General features: G+C 39.3%; 1 protein-coding gene across 2 annotated transcripts; it reads left to right on the top strand.

The window, feature by feature from the left end:
* Positions 1-10,287: 10,287 nt before the first annotated feature.
* Positions 10,288-21,289, top strand: LOC306860825 (Krueppel-like factor 15). 2 transcript variants are annotated; one of them, XM_079402771.1, is made up of 3 exons: positions 10,288-10,461; positions 14,172-15,423; positions 19,045-21,289. In XM_079402771.1, exons 2-3 carry the CDS (start codon positions 14,246-14,248, stop codon positions 19,211-19,213), a joined length of 1,347 nt encoding a protein of 448 aa, XP_079258897.1. In that variant the 5' UTR covers positions 10,288-10,461; positions 14,172-14,245; the 3' UTR covers positions 19,214-21,289. The 2 variants fall into 2 exon arrangements, with proteins under 2 accessions (XP_079258897.1, XP_079258896.1); XM_079402770.1 differs by lacking the exon at positions 10,288-10,461 and adding an exon at positions 11,683-11,809.
* Positions 21,290-25,905: the final 4,616 nt, after the last annotated feature.

Raw genomic sequence — 25,905 nt, 5'->3', positions numbered from 1 at the left:
GTGATTTCAGACAGCATTAGTGCTCAGAAAACATCTTATGTAACATGTTGGTCTCGTCTTGTTTGGTGACTGGCATTTCTCCAGTCCCAGTCTCTGTAAATGTTCTACAATGGTTCTTTGCAGCACCTTAGAACCCTTTTTCGTTGTATACATAGTGTTATTAGTTGATTATACTTGTTCTTCTTGTTATGTTATAAGCTTCTTCAGGTCATTTTATTGGTTCCAGGCATCATGTTACCAGAAGAAGCCCATCTGGGTTTCTTCTTCTGTTTTGTCACCACTGAACTTCATAAGGTTCTCCTACAGCATCCGATGAATAAAAAAATAACAAAATAAAATAATTGTGGCATCAGGCTGTAATACCTTTAAAGAACCATTATTTTAAGAGTATGTTAGAGTATGTTAGTGTACATTATGTTTAAGAGTATGTTGTATGTCCACTAGGATGAGTTTCACTGACAGATTTTACTTTGAGTGGTTGCTTCGAAATTAAGTTAATTATAAATTAATCAGCTAATCCAATGGCATTTTTGATGTTTGTCGGCATGTTCTCTCCTTCTTTTGCCAGGAATTGTAACAGTGTTATCAGACTCAGAATAAGAGTCACTGGTCTCATGACTCAAGACTTTCATATCTTTCTTGATGTCCTGTTGTCTCTTCAGCTGATGGATTCAGTCTCCTTTGTCCTTCTTCTTGGTTCTTCAAGCAGTTGGTGCAGGTATTGTGGTGTATGCAATGTAAGTTGGCCCCCTTCCTGATTTTTTATTTTATTGCATGTTTGTCACATTTTAATGTTTCAGATCATCAAACAAATTTAAATATTAATCAAAGATAACAGAAGTAAACACAACATGCAGTTTTTAAATGAAGGGTTTTTTTTTTATGAAGGGAAAACAAAATCCAAACCCACATGGTGGTGGTAGTGTGATGGTCTGGGGCTGTTTTGCTGCTTCAGGACCTGGAAGACTTGCTGTGATAAATGGAACCATGAATTCAGCCGTCTACCAAAAAATCCTGAAGGACAATGTCCGGCCATCTGTTGGTGACCTCAAGCTGAAGAGAACTTGGGTTCTGCAGCAGGACAATGATCCAAAACACACCAGCAAATCCACCTCTGAATGGCTGAAGAAAAACAAAATGAAGACTTTGGAGTGGCTTAGTCAAAGTCCTGACCTGAATCCTAATGAGATGCTGTGGCATGACCTTAAAAAGGCGGTTCATGCTCGAAAACCCTCCAATGTGGCTGAATTACAACAATTCTGCCAAAATTCCCCCACAGCGCTGTAACAGACTCATTGCAAGTTATCGCAAACGCTTGATTGCAGTTGTTGCTGCTAAGGGTGGCCCAACCAGTTATTAGGTTTAGGGGGCAAGCACTTTTTCACACAGGGCCATGTGGGTTTGGATTTTGTTTTCCCTTCATAATAAAAAACTTCATTCAAAAACTGCATTTGTGTTTACTTGTTATCTTTGATTAATATTTAAATTTGTTTGATGATCTGAAACATTGAAGTGTGACAAACATGCAAAAAAATTAAAAATCAGGAAGGGGAACAACACTTTTTCACACCACTGTATATTACTATAATGTGGTTGTTTGTTTCTTCATCAGAACACATTTGCAGAAATTTAGCATTACTTCACTTGCTCACCAATGGATCCTCTGCAGTGAATGGGTACCGTCAGAATGAGAGTCCAATCACTGATTAAAAGAATCACAATATTCAACAAGTAATTCACAACTATCATGTTTGTGAGGAATAAATCCATCATTTTTAACTTAACTGTTGTTTCCATATAAAATATGAGGAACTATCCCATGTTTCTACATACATTTCAATAGTATGTGAACACTGAGGAAGGTCCTGCATGACCAAAACATCTTTTGATTTTAATATGCACTGAGCACTTTATAAGAATAAAAAGATTGCTAGGATCTCAGCATGTAATCCTTTTATTTGGATACACGGCGGGAAAAAATAAAATAAAATCACTTGCATAGGGGGATTGAGGTCCTGGGGCAAACTGACTTGTGGTCCCAAGAGACTGGACAGACCCACTGTGAAATCTACTCATCCCTTGTGAGGCAAAACTTGTAGAGGCCCCAAACTGAGCCCCAGAGCTGCTCTGGGAGGCAGAGGTAAACTGCTTCTGTAAACTAGACTGACTAGCAACACCTTGGGGTGAAGACAATGATAAATCTGGATACGAGGATGGAGACCCAGGGGCAAACGTGCCAGCCTTATCTTGAGGTTGAGGTGATCCACCATAAGCACGGCTTCCCAGCAGGGTGAAGCGAGTAGAGGACCCTGCCTGGGTGCCAGAGCTGCCTGTGAAGATAGAGGTAAGCTGCTTCCGAGAGCCCTGAACAGTAGTAGACCGACTGGTAACATCTTGAGATGGGGATGATACACTTGGATATGAGCGAGACACAGGGGTAAAATGACTTGCAGTACTTTGAGGCTGTGGTGACCCATCATAAGCGATACTTCCTTGCAGGGTGAAGGTAGAAGACCCTGACTGGGTGTCATAGCCAGAGGTGAACTGCTTACTTGAACTCTGAATAGTAGACTGACTATCTACACCTTGGGGTGACAGCACACACTTGCAATATAAACTATCATATGGAGAGCCAGCAGCAAACTGACCTGTGGTACCTTGAGACTGGACAGAACCACTGGAAGAACTGCTCATTCCCTGCGAGGCAAAACCAGTACAGGCCCCAAACTGAGCTCCAGAGCTGCCCTGGGAGGCAGAGGCATATTGCTTACGGGAAGGCAAGACACTGGCAGACTGACTGGAAGTCCTTTGGGGTGAGGAAATGGGCTTGGAATAGCCAAGAGCATATTGACTAGAGGTAGCTTGAGACTGTGGAAGCAACCCACTGTAATAGTTCCCTCCCTGAGATGTAAACGGACCAGAAGCTCCCGTTTGAGACCGAACCAACTTGTGAAACTGTTCTATAGGAAGACACGCTACTTGTGGTCTGGCTATAAATAGCTTGGGGTGAAGACAGGGGTGCACTTACATATTTGGTAGGGGATGCAGGAGCATACTGACCCAGAGCGCCCTGAGGCTTGAAAGAAAAACTAGTAGCGCTACTACCTCCCTGTACAGGGACATAACCACTAGAATGTGCTAACCGAGTGCCAGACCTGCTCTGGGTGCTTGACGTAGACACTAGGTGAACTTTGAGTACTTGTTGAATGGCTAGAAACCCCCAGGGGTAAAGCATCAAGCTTGTTAGACAGCAAGGATCCTGGAGTATATAGACTAGAGGCAGTGAGAGACTGGGACACACCATTGTAATTGTTACTCCCTTCTTGAGTGGGGAAGGATTGGACAGAACTTGCAGACAATTCAGCCCCAGAGCTGCCCTGAGAAGTGGCAGAGCCTTGAGCCTGGCTGAACAAGCTACTATAAGAGACACTGCCCTGAGTATGTGGAGATGTAGTAGCATCTGTTGACTTGGAATCAAAACGCTGAGGACTAACTACATGCAGACTAGGGGAGCTTTGACCACTAGTAGACTGGCTAGATACCACCAAGGGTAACCTACAAATAATAATAATAAAAAAAGTATAATTAATAAATGTTTGCAGAATCAAACTCACTTTTTCCACCCTTGATACAAAAAAAAGACACAAGTACTCCCCAAAAAATAAATAAATAAAAATCCCCAAATGTTCACGTTCTCAAACCACTCCACATAATCCACAAATCCAAACATATGTGCAGCTGGAGGTACGTGCATTTTAAAAGCCTTCACCAGTGCAATTAGAGCAAATGACTAATTACATGACATATTGTTCTCCTGGGAAACTGGTCGTTAAAATATAATTAATGCTTGTTTTGTGAAGGCTCTGATACCCTCTGCAGTTTCAACATTCTAAAGCAGCTACTTAATCCCAGAACATTACTTCACTGTGTAACGTCTACATAAGATACCCCCATTCATACACTTTGTACAAAATATACCACATATATAGAATATATATATATATATATATGTATAAATTGTATTTATTGGATTATGTACTAATTATATTACTTTCAAATATATGATATGAAAGTTATAGTAAATTAAATGGAGATTAAAAACAATCCTGTCCCTTTTCTTATTATCTGAGTTAGCAAACTACATGAACAAGGCTAAGCAAAACTACAAAATTTCCTGGTGAAATTAATATTTACATTTAACGAGAAGCACCTTATATTTTGTAAAGCCCCTATACCCTTTTGCACAAATTACATCAGTATAGAAATTAATCAATACCAAACCGTCAATAATTATAGTTGATTACTAGCAGAATGATTATCAATTTATATCACATCAAGTTTTATTTCATGAAGCGAGTGTTCACATACATATTTTCAATATAGCGTTCATGCATTAGGACACAACAATCACTTAATTTATGAATTCACTTGATATCACACACTTTAACACAGTACATATATTCATGGCACAAAAATAAATTATAATAAACAAATTGCTTACAAAAACAGAAAATTACACATATTTATACAAAATGTAAAATAACTAACAGTACATGTTAAAAGATAAATCTATTGCTCTGTTTGGTTTTCATCCTTTGATTTGATTGTGCCACTATGCTTTTCCATACCTTTGTAATGCATTCTATGAACATATGGCTTCTTTTTCATACTTTATGATAATATGACCATCGACAGCTCGACTGTGGAGAGAGTCAGCAGCACTAAATTCCTGGGGGTGCACATCACAGAGGATTTCACCTGGACCACCAACACCATGTCACTCTCCAAAAAGGCACACCAGCGCCTACACTTTCTCCGCCGGCTGAAAAGAGCAAGTCTCCCTCCACCCATCCTCACCACATTCTACAGAGGCACCATTGAGAGTGTGCTGACCAGCTGCATCACTGTCTGGTACGGGAACTGCAGTGCTGCTGACCGCAAGACCCTCCAGCGGACAGTGAACACAGCTGCAAAGATCATCGGTGCCCCTCTCCCCTCCATCCTGGACATTTTCCTTACACGATGCTCCAGCAAAACCAACAGCATCGTGAAGGACTCCACCCATCCCTCCCACAGTCTCTTCCAGCTCCTACCATCAGGAAGACGGTACCGGAGCATCAGAGCCCGCTCTGCCAGACTGCTCAACAGCTTTTTCCCCCAGGCTGTGAGAGCCCTGAACTCAAATCACCCTGCCCCCCTCTGAAACCCCATGCAAACCCCTACCTCCTGAAACATGGACCACCCCCCACCCCAAACCTTACCACACCAAAGAAAAACTGTATGGAACTTTTTTTTTTTTTTTTTTTTTGTGCAATTCGAAGTGTGCTACACACAGGTGAGTAGGCCTGTACAAACCACCTGTAGTAACACACTCTCCTCTATGTGCACTATGGACACTTTACACTATGGACACTTTACACTATGTGCACTATGGACACTTACACACACTGCTGCGTGTGCACAATCCCACAAAAGACTCAGCAATATATGTATGTTACATGCTCATGCACTACAAATCATCCTGCACTGTTCCCCAACCAGCTGCTGACTCAAATGTCTCTCTTTGCACATGTACAGTATTTGTGAAGCATTCGTATAGTTTGTATTTTTTATCTTCTATTTTTTAGTTTGTATAGAGTAATATTTATGTGAAGCATTCGTATAGTTTGTATTTTTTATCCTTTATTCTTTTAGTTTGATAAATACTTATATATAGTATATTTAATGGCCAAATCAAAGTCTCTTGTATTCCAAGCAGGTCGAAATTCTTATCTAGAAATATTGTTTTGACCTATTTGAGAGCCTATTATCAGTACTTATTGTACTGAATGGACTTATTTGACTTAAATGTGAAAGCCTTGTTTTGTTCTGTCATGATCTTTGGGCACACCCTGGAAAGGCTGCAAAAAAGAAAAACAAAGGCTGGTTCAAAGTCTTACTTCCCTCCCATACCTTTAAATTAGACTGGTTAAAGTTAAGCCAATGTTGCAGGCCCCGCCTTCAGAGACCCCGCAGACAGATTACTGTTACCTGTAAAACAGGAACAATGTCAGAAGAACGGGAGAGTCGCGCCTATTCTTTCACAGCTCCTCTGCTGATCTGAGGATGCATGCACAGTTCGTCGTTCTGTCTGTGACTCTCCAATCAGAATGTCAAAATAAGAGTCCCTTTTGTTCTGTCCATGTAGATCAATATACAATTGTTAATATGCACATAAACACTGCATTAGGAAATAATGCAATCGATGAACTTAAAACAATACAAATAATCAGAGGAAAATAAAGCAAACATAACACAATCGTGTACATACTTTGTGTGTATCACACTCTCCCTGACAAAATAAGAAAAGCTCCAGTGATCAACCTCTCATTTCCCATTTCCAAACACTTTAACCATTCTCAATAAACAGCTGTTGTAACCCCATAAGGTGTGTGGACTGAAGGTAAGTACCAGTGAGGGTAAGTAATGGGTGTGGTGTAGTTTTGTAAACCCCAAACAGGTATGTGTGGGATGGAGTAAAGCAGTAACTGAGTTCAGTGTGGGGGTGTAGGGGTGGATCGCAGGTTGGCCCAACATGTCATACGTATAAATCTGCCTTGGTCTCCTCTCCCTAGCTGACCTTCTCACACTGGTCTCTTCATCCATTCCCATAGCCTCAGCTCTGTCAACAAAATCAGGCTCAAAATCTGGAGCTTCTACTGGTAGGTCGTCCACCAGTAACAACAGGTTTCGATGTAGTGTCCTGGTCTTTCCACAGTCACTGTTCTCAAGATATATGACATACACAGGGTTGTTTGATACTTGTTCCTTCACCACATATACAGCTTTTTCCCAGTAGGACCGTAACTTTCCTGGTCCTCCTTGCTCCCCAAGGTTCCTGACCAACACTCGGTCTCCTGCCTTCAGCACAACCCCCCTCACTTTCCGGTCATACTGCGCTTTCCCTCTCACGACTCATGACTTTTGGGACTTCACCTTGTCCGTCCAACAAAGATCTTTACTGTTGGCTGCTCTCACAGCAGCAAAAAAATTGCTGGTCAACCGTTGGAATCCTCCTCACACAATGGACAGACGAACCTGGACTGTGTATTTGTTGGACATTATCTCAATGGAACTCTCTACTTCTCGTATACATGGATCTAACGTGAAAACTGTTAATTCATGGCATTCAGCTTTTAATGCTGTCTTCTTTTCTAAAATCTTTGTAAAAATGATTTTATTGTTATTTGTTTATCTATTCATATTAATTCATACATTTTTATTATTATTTTTTATTTTTTATTTTTTTAAGTCTACCAAGGGGTGGGATGGGTTGGGGTGGGTTCTAAATTTGTACAGCTGCTTTTTGTTTAGTACTACTGTTCCACAGAATAAAATTCAATAAACAGTTGTTAACGATTAGGGTTTGTGCCTTCTCGTTTGGGACATCAATAGCTCCAGCTAATAGAGCGATGAGTGTTTGCATGAGCTGTTCGGGTTGCCCCTGAATCAGTTCCTCAATCACGTTGAAGCCCAGGAGTGGTCTCTCAATTGGCATTTTGCTTACCAGGAACGGTACATTGATGGAAAGGCTGGGATCCTCGTTTCCTTGTAAGTTGACTGTAATGACTGTCCATCCGTCGAATGGAATAGGATCTCCATTAACCGCACATACCTCCAGATCTTTCCCATATCCCAGTAGGTCTCGCAGTGGTCTCACCTCAATATCAGGTAGGTATTTCTGTTTCCACACACGATCAACTATGCTGACCTGTGCCCGTGTGTCCAGCAGTGCCCTAACGTTCAGTCCGTTCAAGTTGCACTGGGTTAATGCTTTGCTTCCTATCAGTTTAATTATGGTGTCAGTTTTGGTCTGACAAGTCCTGTGTTCCACTTTCAGGTCTGTTGATTCGCCATTTTGTCTCTGGTTGGTGCGTCTTTGATCTATGGCTTTTCTTCCTCCAGGTCTGTACAGCATTGAGTAGGCTGAATCAGTTTGGGACATTCGCTCTGTGGTCACTGGCTGTCCTTCTGCAGTGGCCGGTTCCCGTTTCCCTGCCGCTGAGGTCGTCTCAAGCATCCAGCTGCCCGGTGCCCCTCCTCACTGCAGATGAAGCAATGTGGACAGTCCTGTCGCCCTTCTCCTGTACACTTTGGACAGCACCGCAAGTGACTCACTTTGCGGGAAACTGGTTGACTGGCTAAGCATTGGCAACCTCTCTCCACCTGTGTTGCCATGGAGTGTTGTAGTGCATCCACCATGTTGGTTAGGGCGTTGATTCTCGCGGTCAGTTGGGTCATTTTGGCTTTTTTTCGCAACAGCCTCTGTCCTTCCCCCCGCGTCACTGCCAGGTTCACTGTGATACTTGCTGTGGATGGTTTTGTTCTGGTCGGCGGGCCCAGCCGTCACAGTCTCTCATTTTCATCGCTTGTGACTTTCATTACGTGTCTGAGGATGGCATCATCTGTCACATTACTGTCAACAAGCAGTGGCTTCAATTCGCTGCGAATGTCTTTGCATCGGTGACTCAGTCCCTGGTACACTGTGTGTAAAAACACGTCTTGCACAGTGGCTGCACTATACTTGCGGTCTGAATCAGCTTGCCTCGCTGCAAAAAGTATTTTCTGTTTCAACCCCATTACACGGTATAAGAACTGTTAAGGGGTCTCGTGGTCGCTTTGTTTGGTGCACATAAATTCTTGAAATAGTTCTGTGCTGCTCCGATCTCCCAGGTGTGACTGTAGGAACCCTTTTAACTCGTTTACCGTCATGTCGTCTTTTTTTATCAGCATGTCCTTGAAGATGCCGGGCTTAATGATTCTTAGCACACCTCCGACAATGTCGGTATCGCTGAAGTTCTCTTCTGGGGCCCCCTTAACACCCCTTAAATCAGTTGCAGCATGAGGTGGTGTCAGGTAAGTGCCATTAGTAGTCAGCGTCTGTTCATCAGTGGTGAGTGGATGTGACACATGTGTAAGGTGAGTGTCTGTATCAACATTAGGTGTACATATAGCAGTGCAAATCTGTTTTGCTGATTTTACAGTCTCTTGCAACGACAACAGTCCACTCATACCTTGATCCTCAGTCTCAAGCAAGGATTCACTTGACATGAAGACATTGATGTACTCGAAACAACCCTCACTGTCCTCCAGGTCCAGTTCAGATGAATCTTTACCTTGTACAGGCCCGATGGCCTTGGCAATGTGGAACAGTTCATCCTGCCGGTAGTGTGATCAGATCTTTTCGGGTGTCCCACACCAAGCGTTTCCTTGTACGATCCGCCATGACGTTATTCTCCGTCGTCCTTTCCGGAATCTCCTTAACCTCAGGATGAAGACAGGCAGTCTGTGTGCCTCGTTGTCACCGTTGACGCAGCAGCCACGGACTTCTAGCCCCAGCGCTACCTGGTCCCACGGTCCTAGAATCTTTGAATCAGCCTCCGCATGTCACATGGAGTCGATCCCGGACGAGCCCCCAATAATCTGTTGCAGGCCAGAGACCTGTAAAACAGGAATAATGTAAGAAGAACGGGAGAGTCGCGTCTGCTCTTTCACAGCTTCTCCTGATCTGAGGACGCATGCGCAGTTCGTCGTTCTGTCCGCGAATCTCCAATCAGAATGTCAAAATAAGAGAGTCCCTTTTTTTTTCTCCATGTAGTTCAATATACAATTGTTAATTTGCACATAAACACTGCATTAGGAAATAATGCAATCAATGAACTTAAAACAATACAAATAATCAGAGGAAAATAAAGCAAACATAACACAATCGTGTACATACTTTGTGTGTATCACACCAAGGCACAGAAATATTTTTGGAAACTCGTAGCCTATTTATCAATGAAAAGGCATGAATAGAGCAGTCATTAACATGTTATCACATTTAAATTTTTGTTATGCAGTTTGTCTTTATGGGGTCAGTACTTTAATCCCATATTAAATTGCCAGCAGTAAGCTTTTCAATTTAATCTCACAACACCATTTGAGATACATTTATTATATTATAGTGCTGTTATTAAAATGTGAAATAAAATACTCACTTCATTAATGATCTTTCCGTTAATGACAGCTTTTGCACTTTGAGCTCATTTTCTGTAGTTAACTTTCTTTTGCCAGATGCGTTGCTATTACAGCACCGCTGCAAGAGTTAAAGATCCCTCAGTTGACAGAAGCAAATGTCTACTTCAGTAAAAGCTGTTCATTGACGACAAAAGGCAAGACTCCTGCCTCCATCGACGGCTCCACCAATCCCAGCGTGTGGAGCAGACGAGCCTTCAGCAGCCTTCCCCAAATCTACTCTTAAAGCCCACAAGACAAGATCGTGTGACAGCAGCGTAATACTAGTGACGAGAGCATGATCTGCCACGAGACGCTTTATGTCTCAAGGGCACATTTAACGGTTTATGAAGCATTCTTCAGCAAAGAGAAACGGATCGTACTAGAACTTTAAACACCAGGGATTAATGCGAGTGATTTAGAAAGGTAAGTTTGCTTGTTTTTATGTTTTCATTTGCGCGTCGAGTAGTCGCGTGGCAAGCGCGGAAATTGTGTGCAACTCTGTGCTGCGTCGAAACGTGAGGCGCGTAATGCAGAATAACAATAATAATAATAATACTAAAATGCAGAATAGCCTGGATTAACTGTGCTCATTATACAGTTTAACTATATACCAAGACAGGGAGATCAACAAGTTTAGTGGGTAAACAGGGGCTGGATATTTAAATATATTAAAGCTTTATGCAGTAATAGTTTATAAATAGCATAAAGCATGCACATCCATTTTTGTCATAGTTTAGTTTTGCATATTTGAAACTTTATTCTAATTAAAAATGTTTTAGTTATAATTTATTACAATGATGATAATAGAACAAATTTTCAGTAATGTAATCTTACTTTTGTAACAATCTACATTTGAAAAAAATAAAAAAATAAATTTGTAGGTAAAAACTGCCTGGAGTTCGTTCACTGCATATTTCGACCACTTTTAAAAACTGATGAAGAAAATTTATTTTATTTTGAAAACTTTATTACAAATGGCAGAACGTGATTAGGACAAGTTAGATGGGACCACAGAGATGAAGTGTAATGTTAAGTAATTATAGAGAGATTTAAAGTGATTTTAAGGTGTCTAAGGGCATTTGAAAAAACAATGTCTCCTGAGTTTGCAGTGAACACATGCGGGTGTTAACACTGCCTGTAGATGTCAGGGTTATTCTCGGTCATTCTGCAACAGACAGGGGGCGCTAGAATCACCGCCGCGATTAAACACCAATCAAAGTTTCCAGTATTGATTACTGAACTACTTAAACCAACCGCGAGAAAGCCTAATGACGGTTCTATAGACTTAGAACTAACTAAATTAATGTAGGTTTTAAGGTTGTTATATGCTTTTACTTTTTGCTTAAAGAAAGATTGGGTCTATTGTCACTCAATAATAATGATTTCATATTTTTGTACATTTACACTTACACTTGTCTACTCCATATAGTGTGTATGCTGTATCTTTTTTTTTTTTTTGTAGACAATACTAAGGTTTGTTTCTGTACAAAAGTATTCACTGGAATCAAAAATGTGACAACTAACTTCCAGTCCCCCTATAGACTTATTCTACTTCTTATATGATATGTGTAAAGTCTCTGTTGGAGTGGTTATTATATTGGTGTTGCTGCAGATTCTTTTTTTTCTTTTCAGTGCATGGGCCAAGGAATGCTATAATGAAATTACTAGCTGCAGTATTGAAGTTAGGCTTTGCTGGTCAAATTCCCAGAAATGAACAATGTTGCCTTCTTGAATGTCTTACAGTTGATATGCAGATAGCAGCAGCACTACAGTAAGTCTTTCATGCTAACAATAAAAACACCTCAGAGAGAAAACCAAACATATTATTTATGTATCAAGTACAACACATACCAAAAAAGGAGAAAACGCTAAGTTACTGAACATAGTTCATTGATTAAATGGTGAGTTCTCACACATAACAACGTCATTTTATGTGCTCCTTTGGCAAGAGTCTTGGTTTCCTTGGTTTCATCTGTTTCCATTTGAACACAATAATCTGAGACTCATTGTGTGCAGACAATGCTATCTTGTCTAAATGGTTTAGCTTATAGCAAGACTTGTAGTGAGGGAGTAACATGTTCACATCCTTATTTTAGAGTTGAAGTATACAGCTATTACAGTAAATTGTTTCCAGTGTCTCACACATCCACAAGGCAGGAATTGATGATAGCTTAGCCTTTAGCTGCTTCTTGGGTTTTAAATTTTCTTGTGGACTGGAAAAGAGTCACTGAATCATAATTCGGCCTAGCATCGAGTTTGTTTACATGCATAGTAATACTCTGACTACAGCTGGTTTTTGCCACGTCATTGAATATTTAAAGGATTAAATGCACATTGCACATCGCCTCTGTCTTTGTGTGTGTGCGTGTAAACTGCCAAGGCTAATTGTAGTCTAATAATCATGTATACAGGACATGCTGAATGAATTCAAGCTATTTACTGTAGGTCTGTTAGTCCCTTTGCAAAAGCTGGACTGCTATGAATTCAGTAGGATCAAAGCCTTTTACAAATTATTGTACTGACTGAGATCTTCATCAAAAGTCTGTTCTCAAGATTGCTTCAGTTGGACTTAAATTACTTTGAATGTTATGCATCTATGAAATGTAGGGCTGCACGATTATGACAAAAATCATATTTGTCGATTATTCCCTTGAGATTGTAAATGCGATTATTAATAACGATTATTTTGAACAGATTTATGCCATTGTTTGAAGCTGCATGCCATATTTTTATATAAAATTATTATATATTTAAAAAAGGCTGAAAACACTCTTCCTGTACTTTAATTGCTATTATATAGCATTGAGCCTCAAATGTCAACTATACATTGGTTTGGTTTCTTCTTTAAACAAAAAAAGGTAAAATTATGCATGGTATAATAATGTTATACTAAAACTAAAATAAAAAAATGGTTTACTAAAGCTATATACTTCATTTACAATTAAACAGACAACATTTCAATTTACAGTAACATTTTACAGTACAATTTATATTATCAGGGCTCCAGACTAACATTCGAGAGCAGTGGCACCAGCACCTGATTTGGTAGCACTGAACATGTAATATTACAAGTTTTGTCTCTTAGAAATGCACATTAGAACAGGAGCTTGAGTTCAGAGTAGCAGGAGCTTGAGTTGGGATGCAGGTGTACATTTGACAGTACCATTGTGAAAACTGTAACAGCCTCATCTGTTATACATAACCAAAAGAGCAGCACCTCATTATCATGGTAAAAAAGTAGCCTAACTAAAAGGTTTCTATGGTGTTTGCATTGAAAAACAGTAGCCTAAATACATTCAGCCAATTACAAATCCACATCAACTGATAGAATAATTAACAAAACAATGTAATTATATTCCATTAGGGTACTCCTTTAAAATATTTAGTATATTAATAATATAATAATACTCAATATGAATATCCTACTTTTCTGCCACAGTACCAATGTTGCTGTTAGTGTTACTACAGTAAAACTATGGTAAATGTGGGTGATTTGTGGATTGAAACGTCTTCTAACTGGATCGTTGTTGCACTGTTTCTGCTGCTTTCTGCATCAGTGTTGATGAGAATAACAGCTCCGATTTATTTGGCTTTAAACTAGTTTAAATTAAAGAGATGTGATTTGTACTGGAGAACTCTGCGCTGAACTCGAGTACTGGATTTCACAGCGTTGTTTAGTGCGTGATCGCGACTGGTCACTGCAATAAACTGCATACGCTCTAAGCTCGCGCTGCGCTGTTTTCTTTTGAGGCGAGCGGATGACAGGTCTGTGTGGCACGCTGTTCAAACGAGTACCACTATTTTGTTCTGCTTTTGACACGTTTGGCATTTAACATGTCTATCATGCACAACAGAATGACAACGACTATCGGTTAGACAAAATGTCTTTTATCCAGAGTGTTTGAGTTTGTTAAACCCCGCGCTACAAACACCTCTTAAGCACCCAGAATAATGCAAGTGGGCATTTTTAATTGTTTATTTATTTTAATAAATAAATATCTCGGCCTTGAGCGATTATGTAATCGTGGCATCTATAATCGTAATCGCGATTAGAAATTCGATTAATTGTGCAGCCCTAATGAAATGTGACATTTTTGCTAATCCTGAATATGTTTTTTTTATTTTTTTTATAGACTGAAAACCTGAATCATTCATAGCAGGGAACTGTACAAGTGGTCGCCGCACTTTGGACAGGCAGTAGCCAGGAATGGTGGATCACTTGTTGCTTGATAAAGAGACTTTCTTTCCTTACACTTGTTTGTTGCCAGCCCACAACCCATCGGATATGGTGACAGACGAGGGGGTGTACCATATGCTTCCATCACCATTCTCAGAGGATAACCTGAGTGACTCATCTAGCCCATGTTCCTGTTCCAGCCCTGAGTCTCAGGGTTTGGGCTCTAGTTGTGGGAGTAATTCAAGTGGAGAAAGTCAAGATGGCCTCCTTGACTTCCTTCACTCTCAGTCCCTAACTGTGAGCCAAAACTTGTCATCCTTCAACACCGTGTCTCCCATGGTCCCTCCAATTCTTCCCATGGGTCTGGCTTGGGAGTCACGACGGGACCGCACCACCAAAGAGGAGTGCTTTGAGTTCCCTGTTTTCCCTGGAGATTTGGAGGACCATGCAGGGCTACTGTTTCAGCCCACTCTGGAGGAGATCGAGGAGTTCCTGGAAGAGAACATGGAAGTGGTAGCCTTGAAAGAGGAAGCTGGAGAGGGTCTATTGACCTTTGAGGGCATCCAAGGACCTACATCAGAACCTTGGGCTCAAAGCTTAGACCAAACAGTGCCTGTCTCAAGTGACATAGTTGATGCCAACTCTGATCCCAAAAGTGTACAATCCACAGGAGGGGCCTCCACAAATCCTCAGAACATGTTGAAAAAGGAGGACTCTTCTGGGAAGGTAGTAATGGTGGAGAGTCCTAGCATGCCCGTGATCTTACAGCTCCAGCCCATTCAAGTGAAACAGGAATTGAGCCCTAAAACTGCCCCCTTGACACCAACACCACAACCTGCCTCAGACGTCAAAATAACCCAGCTCCTCGTCAACATCCAGGGTCAAACCTTTGCCCTGGTTCCTCAGGTGATCCCACCGGCAAGCCTTAACAGCTCTTCCTCCAAGTTTGTCCGTATTGCCCCAGTTCCCATTGCCGCTAAGCCCTTAGGTCTAGGGGAGAACGGAACAGTTGATGGCCAGGGAACAGGGCTTGTAGTTGGGGGTCACAAATTCCAGAAGAGCTCGGTAGCTGATCTTATTAAAATGCACAAGTGTACTTTCCCTGGATGTGCCAAGATGTACACCAAGAGCAGCCATCTAAAGGCGCACCTGAGGAGACACACAGGCGAGAAACCATTTGCCTGCACTTGGCCTGGCTGTGGCTGGAGGTGAGTGTTTTTGTTCTGTACATTTGTGTTTTTTTTCCACTCAAGCAGAGGTTAGATGTCAAGGTCTGCATATGTACAAATGGCTTTCACTGCAGTAAGTTGTAGTTATTGCGAAAGCAGTGCGGTACATCATTATCTTTGTTGACCATCCATGAATGGACTTCAAACAGAGACTAGGTAGAGCTCTAGTATGTGGACTATCCAAATCTAAACATCTGTTAGCTTGTCACAAATTTTCCTTGTTTTTGAGGCATTTCGTATCATGCAAGTTGCCAAGAACCAATTACCTTAAGGGTTTCTGAGCTTTTTGCTAAATGGCCAGTGCCTTGCAGAGTTTAATTTAGAAGTTTCTAGTAATCCCGAAGACCTTAATTAGCTGGGTCAGATGTGTTTAATTAGGATTTGGGGTACACTGATTGATAGTGGCCCACCAGGAGCAGGATTGGACACCTCTGAATTACATGAACCAATTCACAAGAACTAATCAAACTTTCCAATGCTACAAAAAAAAAGATATCTAACATTTAGTAGAGAAGTTAAGTAGAACACGTTTGATTATTACCTCAACTCGCTTATGCTGTAAGGTTGCAAAAGGCGAAATACAATGCAATTTAGCATGCAAGTGGTCATTCTGTACCACTACTCATTGGAAACTTTAGCCTGTTACTCTAAAAAAACTATACTATTTTGAAAAGCTGGTCACATTATTGATAAATGTAGTCTACGGTAGTTAGTAGTCTTGCTATTTTTAGGTAGTTACTCCCCAACACTTGATAATGACTTTGTATTGCAGCTGTAAAATTTCATTCAGAATTTGTCCTTAGATTTTGAGTCTTGTTTTGTGTTATCTCTGCTGTTTGGAGATTAGATAAAGTCTTTGAAGAGGCAGACTTTGCTCTATTCACTGCTTCATTTGTTTACTCTTAGTCTATGTCCAGCTTCAATCTCTCTGAACAAGGCCTGGATACTGTTTAAAGTGCACCAGCAGTTGTAGCGAGGTCAGGTTTGACAGTATAGATAAAGCTTCAAGAGAAGAGTTTGGTTCTTGTATTTTTGCATGCTTGGGGGTGTTTACACTTAAAGTACAATCCTGAAATGATTGCATGAGTTACCAAGTTTTGAGTAAATATATTCTTCAAGCACTTGGTTGCAGTAGTATCCCTGATTCCCAGGTTCATCTCTCAGACCCTCTCTCGTTTTGAGAGGTCTGTTGTTATCAGTGACCTTGGTTAGCCTTGCTTCTGGATAGCAGTTGGCAGTGACTGGCCTTTAGCAGTCTGTGAGTCTGACTGAGGTCTCCAGGACACTGTCAGGAAATGGATGTAGGGAAGAAAGCAACAGAAGAATGCCCCATTGGCTGCCTTAAGCCTGGCTGCGGCAATGCTGTGCCAGCATTTTTAGCATTCCTATGGTACTCCGCAAATAAAACTGTCCTAGTGACACAAACACACAAAACCATACTCACACATAGACTGAAAATTTCTTAGACCTAAAAGCACACACAATAGCTTTAAACATGCTACTTGACTGGAAAACACACCAGTTGGCTTGGTGGCTAGATGATAACGTCTTGGCACACATGTCCTGTTCTTTGCTATTTCCCCATGCAGATGGAAACAAACCAGGAAGTACATACTTTGTTTTATGCAGTTTGCACACAAAGGTTAATAGAGGACAAAACTTGCATGAAAACGTTTATTTGAACTAATACAGTTTGCAGTATCAACATGTGAGTGTGGTAGAGTGAACCAAAGTGCTTTAGCGTAACTCTTTTTGTTTTGAAATGGAAAATACAGATTTTCAAGGTGGAATCAAGTTGAGAGCGTACTTATAGTTGGTTGCAAAGGATTAGCTCTTCAAGCACAATGCAAAAATGTGGCCATTTGAATAGAAGTTAATAGCATGTGCAGTAGAGCGTGCTGGAACAGCTCTGTTTGTGAGCTCTGCCGTCGAACAAAGAGGGGCACCCCGTCCCATCCTATCCCACAGGGCAACAATTAGTCTACCACCATCCCATCCCAACGTACTTCAAAGACTTGCTCGCATACCGTACATGTGGTATTTCAGAATGTGAGATACTTTGTCAGTCAAAAACGCATGATGGTATAATTAGCATTACAGTTAGCATATGCTACGTGACTTAAGATTCTGATGTGTTCTCTTTTGATTAAGAAATGAGAATCTTCTTGTTAGATTTGTTAGTCAGGCTGTCGCTGCAGGGGGTTTATTTTTGGATTCAGCACAAAGTTAGCACATTGCTGTTAGCATAGCTACAACTATACCATTCCTGTCTAAGCTTGTTGTAAAAGTGGAAGAAAAGCCAAGCAGGAGAGAGAGACTGGTTTTTATAGCCTTGCAAATACTCTACACATGTTCCCGGGACATTAGAAACAGATACTACTTCGCCTATGGCTTCATATGAAACCATGGCATGGGGTTGAGCAAGAGTTTGTTCTCCTGGTTTTCTCATTTTAAACAGAAGTGAACACTACCTTTAGGTGCTTAGTAAGATGTCTATTGGTAGTATAAAGGTGTAAAGTTGACAGTTATTTGTACACCAGAGATGTAATACAACTGATTTCTCATGAGTCTCTATTACTTTCTGTGCAGAATGTATGGCATAACTTGAGTAAGAGAGAACAGCAAATTGAGTTAAGGAAAATGCTTCCCTATTTTCTAAAAAGAAGCTGTGAGATTTCCCTCTTCTGGGTCTTGCTTTCAGAAAACATTAACAGTCATGAATGTGGTGCAAATCTTCTTTTGGAACTTGAGCACTGGGTTAAGCGCCGGGTTAAATACAGTTGCTCATTAGATCTGCTCCAAGCTCAAACCATTTGCTGCTCAGTAGTGAAGACACTGAGCAATTATTTGACGGTTTTATTTGACATTGCATGCGCTCCGTGTCAGAGTATTCGCCTCAAAGCCTGTGAAAGAGATTTGTTACTCAGTAACTCCAGCACTATTTTCACCTTTTGCCTGATTTCACTGTGACGGTTGCTCTTACCAAATCACAAATACAAGAGAACAAAAAGACGTGCCGTAGGGTTTATTAATGTGAGTAATGAACTGTCTTGTCCAAATAGGCTTTGATTTATGATCTGTTTTGCTCACTATTATATGTTTCCATTATCTTTATCCAGCGATTGACTAATTTATGCATTTATTGTTTAAGTAAATGAAAAATGTTGTTTTTGGCCTTTTCTTTGATAATCTGATGCATTTCTTCATGAAATAAAATATTAGACTAGAGAAAACTTGAAGTGATATTCGTAGGATCAAGAAACGCTGGGCTAAGATTGCAGAGCAGTGTTGAAAAGTAAAGGATAGTTGTTTCAAAGGCGGCTCAAGTTGATATACTTAGATGAATGATTACAACGAGCAACACAAGGAACGTACAGAGTAAATAAGGACCATGTTAACTTCAAAACAACTGTAACTGAAGCATTTAGGCCCTCTGCCTTTTTTAGACATGGTCATAAAACAAAACACCAACGAAAGCAAAATGCCAAGTAGTGCATTTTCTACAATGCGTATTGTTCCAAAGCAGCTTTACAGTAAAAAATGAACTGGATCAGAGCACAACCATTGATATTTGGCTTTATCTCTGGATTCTTCTTGCAGATTCTCCCGGTCGGACGAGCTGTCACGGCATCGTCGGTCTCACTCTGGAGTTAAGCCCTACCAGTGCCCCGTCTGCGAGAAGAAATTTGCCCGCAGCGATCACCTGTCCAAACACATCAAAGTCCATCGCTTTCCACGAAGCAGCAGGACAGCGCGCACTGCACACTGACCCCACACAACCCCCCGCCATGGAGAGAGAGAGAGATAGAAAGACCGAACGAACGAATCAAAGAAAGAAGGAGAGAAAGACAGATTCATTTGTGGTACTGTGATAATTTATTACGTGAGGCTCGGATGAACTGAAGAAGAGTTTGTTCTGAAACTGTTACTTGACTCGTCGGCCTCACGGATGTTGTATGCTTCGTAGATTGTATTTTTGTAGCGTTCATGATTTTTTTATGTTTTGAGAACAAATTTGTTTGCAACATTTAACGTTCAAAGCATTTTTGTTGTACTTTGAGGTATGAATTGTTGATGTATCTGCCAGTCATCAACATTCCTTGTTTAAAATCACGATAAAGTCACTTCTTTTTTGCCAACATGTAATGTGTTTAGCTCCTCTAAACCAAAAAAACTCGGGTTCATTTGAACTACTGATCATTGGTAGGACTGTGCCATTATAAGCTATTGGCAAACACAGAGGCTTTTCCTCTTGACTTTCAGTTGTATGCTAGCAAACTGTGAAACGCCTCTGGACAGACCATAGAGTGAATTTGAGGGAAGTCAAAACACGCACATTTGACGTATGTGAATGGGCCTTCTGATCAGTATTGAATTTTTTACTGATGTTTTAGTTGATGATACAAACTTTTTCATTTTATTCTTCGTTTGTCATTGGTTGCTTTCATCTGAAAAAAAAAAATGAAAACAAGATACCTTCTGGGCCTTTCTCTAATCTAAATGTTTGCAGCTGGGGCCAAGGCATTTGTGGTTAAGTGTTTGCGGTTAGAAGTTATTTTCGACAGCAATGCAACACATTTCATATCTGAGAAATCTGATGATCCGAGTCAGTAAGTTGATAGCTAAGCTAGGTCAATACAGACGATCAAACTTTTCTAACCTGCCTCAAACAGTCCTTTTGACCTGGGACTATCTGCCAAAATGTCTCTGCGAGACGAGCTTGAATGACAGAAACTGGAATTGCAAGGTGCTAACCGGTCTCAACCGCGAGCTCCTGCACAGGGGACGCTTGCAGGTAAAATCCTCCTGCTTGGGAAATGTAGTCTGGGACGCATCTGGAGTTCAAAGAGGACATTCTTTATGGGAACTGTAGTCATGGACACAGCTTGACAACTGACAGGGCACACTGACCATGTGTTCGCTAAAGAATGTGTGTAATATCCAGTGGGGTGCTGATAGTTAACGCTAATAGTTAACGAATTTATACAATTGGATTTTGATGAGAGCTTTGTAACAACCTTGACAATGCAATCTCTTCTATGCAGTCTGTTTTTGCCAAAACAATAGCCCGAATGGAAACAACTACAAATTTACCCAGAGTGCCTCAGGTGGTGAATCAACTCATTGCTCTTTGTACTGCGCTAACAGGCACAACAGGCACCTATAGATGCGTCCACATGTGCACACACGTATAGTGTGATGACAGGAAATTATCTCTTCTGGTTCTCTTACTTGCTCTACGAGTTGACATGTGCTTCAGAGGAATGCATAAAAATTATTATGTATCATTTTGCTGCTCTGCTTATAATATTTAGCAACAGTTGTGGTCAGGAAATCCGATAAGATCAGATATTGTAGAGCGGGAAGAAACCAGAACCACTCAGACCTCTCGCAGACCAGAAGAGTTCTGTAGGAATGAAGGAAACTCGTTTATCTGCATATAGTATAGGGATGTTTTGCTGCTGTTTGTGCCTGTTTAACATACAAATCAGTGCCATGGAGGATCAATATCACTCCAATTACATTATTGTTGCTCTCTGAAAGAGGTAACCATGCACAATCGGTTGTTTTAAAGCCCCACTCATCTAAAACTTAGTAAAAGTACGTCACGAGTAACCCAGACACCCAGGCGGAGGTTGCGTACTGTTAGCATTGCATTCCTTGCCATCTATACAAGACATTTTTGGTGAAATTGGTGCTTATGGCCAACATTGAATGTATGTATACTGTATGTACAGACTTTGTACAAAATGTTGTTGGATCAGAGAGTACCGGATATTCTTCTACTGGCGTATCTCACGTCTTTGATTGTATAAATGTCCCCTGTAAAATGTAAACCAATGTACATAACAATTCAATATATAAATATATATATATATATATTATATATATATAAATATTATATATTTTTTCTTGATATACATCAGATGCATTTACAAATAAATTGAAAATAAGATTTGTTTTGTTTTTGTGTTGTTTTGTTTGTATTTATGTGAAAGCAGAAGCTTCTAGCTACACTGATTTCACGTGAATGCAGAAACGTAGTTATCCACTGCATTAGCGCAGTTTTTTTCTAGTTTGAACCACACAAGTCTTTGCAGAATAATTTAATTCAATAGTTGTGCTTGCAATGCGTCACTCATGCATTCAGTTTATACACCGTTGCCCTGGAATGATTGATGGTCTCATACCAGTGATGTCTAATTACAGTCGTACCAATTTAAAATACTATGCAAGGGGTCGAGAGAGAAATTGTGGCTTATAATTCCAAATCCTACATTAAAACCACTCACTTCCTAAAGAAAGAATGCAATGAAGCACACATGTGCCTCTCTTTAACAGAGTATAAGTGAGCCAAACAGTGAAGATTAAGATGCCATACAATAGGTTTAGTATATCTTTTAAATCTTTTAAAGTTAAACCTTGCATATAGTGATACTGATAAAAGAACCTTGTTTAATTCATTATTTAAAAACAACAGCATTTTAATGTATTATATATTTAGTAGAATTTCTATAACACACACATACAGTATATATTATACTGTCCAGATTATAATAAATAAATATATATATATATATATATATATATATATATACAATGGGGCAAATAAGTATTTGATACATTGCCGATTTTTCAAGTTTTCCCACTTACAAAGAATGGAGAGATCTGTAATTTTCATCGTAGGTTCACCTCAACTGTGAGAGACAGACTATTTAAAAAAATCCAGAAAATCACATTGTATGGTTTTTAAATAATTAACTTCCATTTTATTGCATGAAATAAGTATTTGATACAATAGAAAAATAGTTACATATATATATATACATACATGGAACATTGTAGCATATATATATAATTTTAGATATGTTTAAAACAACAACAACAATAACATAACCCCCCCCCCCCCCCCCCAACATATCCATATATATATGATTTAATAGTGTTTATTGACTTGATGTACATAATCAGATCAGTACATGTGCTAACCTCTAAACAGCAGCTCCAACAGGAACAACAACCAATAGTACAGGAGTCCAGCTCAAAACATTTGCGCATGTTGTTTATGCTGAGTCACCCTGGATAAGGACATATTGAGCATGATGCTTGTGAAGGGCCCTGATGTTTATGGCTGACAACTCCAATTTATGTTGCTCCCTTCACAAGCCCCTGAGCACATGTGGCACTCCTAAAGATGAGAGGAGGCAGTCAGGAAGAGAAGAATGCAGTGAAGTGATGTTCTTTTTATGGCTATCTGTTAGACAGGTTCACTGATGTGAAGGAGATCCTCAGTCTACTGCCAAGTTCTCCAGACGTTAGCTAACATGATCTTGGACCTGCTTGACCATAAACGGCAGTCCTGGCTGGACGATTCCAGATTTGCTTCTTGAAAACTCAACATTTTATATTTGTTTTCTACTCGCTGGATATCATACAGCTCAGACGGGCTATGAGGAAACATTTGGGGTCTTTGAGGAGGGTCGGTTGTTTACTGCCATATTCAGATTCATAGTAAGGGATTGACTTTCAGTGTACCATTTGCAGTAATGAATAACGCAGTTCTGATTCATTCATGTAAGCCTATTAATGTCAGTGGGTTCTTTAGGCAGCTTGATTTATAGTATTATCCAGGCAACTTATTAAATGAACGTGTTTCATGATTTCATTTCAATTTAAAGCTATCAATCAGTCTTCCTGTGTGGCTTCGACACTCGCTGTTGTTTAGGGAACTATAGTTCCTCGGCTCTCCGGCTCTTGTTGTGCTCGGGGAAACGCAATGGTCTTCCAGCCATTTGACAGATTTATTTTTGGAACATTTGCCGTTGTTGGAAAGAGTAGATCCATCTGTCATGACACCAAGGTAACTTTAGGTCAAGTGAATGACAGGTCACAGGAAATGATGTGGTGACTTATTCAATTAACGATTAAATGCAGCTGTTTACAAATGTGGCATTCAGTGAAATATGGATAAGGCTGCAGTTTCCATTTGGTCAATTTCTGTAAGAATTTATATGTTCTGTTCAATAGTAAATGTCTTTTAAGTGTTAATGAATTGCATTGAGCAAAATAAATATGTTGGGACAATTTGGAGCATTTCAAATCAAATCGCCTGTTCTTCGTGTTATCAAGGTTATAGCATCCTGTCACTGTCATTAGATGAATACAAAAAGTTTAAATACTGAACCATCAACTCAAATGTTGTCACGTCCTTTTTATTGCCATTTTTCAAGGTAAAAAATGGGGATACCGAAATATTATTATTATTATTTAATGTAAAAATGTATTTTTTTAAAATATCCTTTAAAATATTTATAAAAAAATTAATCCATCACACCAACATTATAAATAAAAATTTTTAATAAAAGTTTTTTAAATGTTTTATTTATTCATTATCAATATTAACTAGTTTTTTTAAACTGAGGTTTCTGATCATTTGTAAATTATTATATCATAAATATATACACATATCAAAAATAATATTTATGTAATAATAATACAAATAATAATAATACATTTCTATAATATGAAAAACATTATATGATATATTTCTATGAGTGTCTATAAATATTAAAGTGTAAACAATCTTTTAAATATTTATTAAAAACTACTCCATCACACTAATATCATAACTAATATTTTAAATATAGGTTTATAATAAAATTTTAAATAAATCAAATGACTATTTCTATAATATATAAAAATCTGTAATATAATATTTCTATAACAAATTTTTTTTAATATAATATTCAGCAGCAACATTTGACTGACTGTCTGTACATGTAAAAATATTAAAATAAAATATATTATTAATTAACATAAACAGACAGTTTTGTTATAAACAGAAGTTTATAATAATGTTTAAATTAAGTTTAAATTTCTAAAATATATTTCTCTTTTAAAAAGTACTCCTAGTATGAACTCATTTCTATATAGAAGTTGTAAATTATTAGAACTAATTAATTAATTATTTAAAGTAATACGTTTTAAATATTTTTAATATTTTATTAAACTTTTTTTTTTTTTTTTTTTTTACCATTTTCTTTGAAAGGAATGACTCCACTGACAATGAGAAAGCAGTGCATGTTTTATTCTCATTAGAAGCTGACAGCTTTAGTTTGAAAAACAACTTACTGGCGTACATGTGTGAGATGATGTATGAATATTCCTGCACATATTGCCTTGCTTTTGTTCCCTCTGCACAGGATTTCATTATAGCTCACAGCTTTGCGGTGAACATTTGTAGGATTCTCAGTCGAACCTCTGACCGCAGCATTACCATCGAATTCATCTCAGATAATAAAACCCAGATTTGAACATTGTTGCTGTGGTCAGTTTTCTGAAGGCTCTCAGTTATTCCTCTTTCATGCTGTCATATCCAAACTTCATGCGAGCGGGATTCATTTTGTCTTGCAGGAGGCCTCAGGATTTTAGATCCTAGTCCAAAGGATATAAATGTGCTCAAACGTGATCTCTTCATCAAGGTTTCAGCCTAGAAACATCTTGAGGGAACGGAGGAGATATTGGCAGCTCGTCTCGTCTCCATTTCCAACCTGAGACACATTCTTTTCTACCGGAAATAAAACAGGCCATACAGGCCTGATTTTGCAGAAGTGAACTTGAATACATTGGTGTACATAAAACAAAACAAAGCATAAACAGAAACATGCTTTGTTTAACATAACATGATCAGAAACATACACACTGGCAGTTTAACACCCGCAGATTTCTTACACAGGATAAAACACACTAAGTTTAAGGAACAAAACCGTTGAGCTTCAAAAATTTAGTCAGGCCTCAATCCTTGGCAGCCATTCCTTTCCCTGGCGAGTACAAGTCAGATAACAAAAGTGCATTTGTTAACTCTGAAGCCTTTTTTCTTCACAGTTCAAAGGAAAGGCAATTGATTGCTGAAGGGAAAGGACAGCAGCACAATAGAAGATGTCAAACAGCATGGGAAACCCTGTCTAATGTCTTACATCAGTGCTATATACACTCTTCAGAAGTCTGAGGTCAGTATGAGGTTTTTAGTCAACAATGGTGCATTAAATGTATCAAAAGCGACATTAGGTGTAAAGATCTTTACATGCACAAAAGATTTCTAATTTAAGGAAACACTGTTCTCTTGAACTTTCTATTTATCAAAATATCCTGAAAAATCAAGTATCACGCTTTGCCAGAAAAAAAATTAAGCAGCACAACTGTTTTCAACATTGATAATAATAAGAAATGTTTCTTAAGCAGCGATCTAGCACATTTGGTGCAGTTGGTTTCAAGTAAACGCTCAAAATCCATTATTTAAATCCAAGCAGGTGCATGATTTGGCATGGCAGCCAATACAACCTTTCCTTACCTAAATCCTGCATTTGGACCAGGCTCGGTTGCAGAATCACATCACTGTGTGCTTCTGAAACTATTATCTTGATCTCTGTGTCGTAGGCTACGTGGCCGCTGTCAAGCATG

This window comes from Barbus barbus (genome assembly GCF_936440315.1).
Source record: "Barbus barbus genome assembly, chromosome: 41".
In the NCBI taxonomy this organism is placed as follows: domain Eukaryota; kingdom Metazoa; phylum Chordata; class Actinopteri; order Cypriniformes; family Cyprinidae; genus Barbus; species Barbus barbus.
This window is presented reverse-complemented; position numbering and strand designations above follow the sequence as displayed.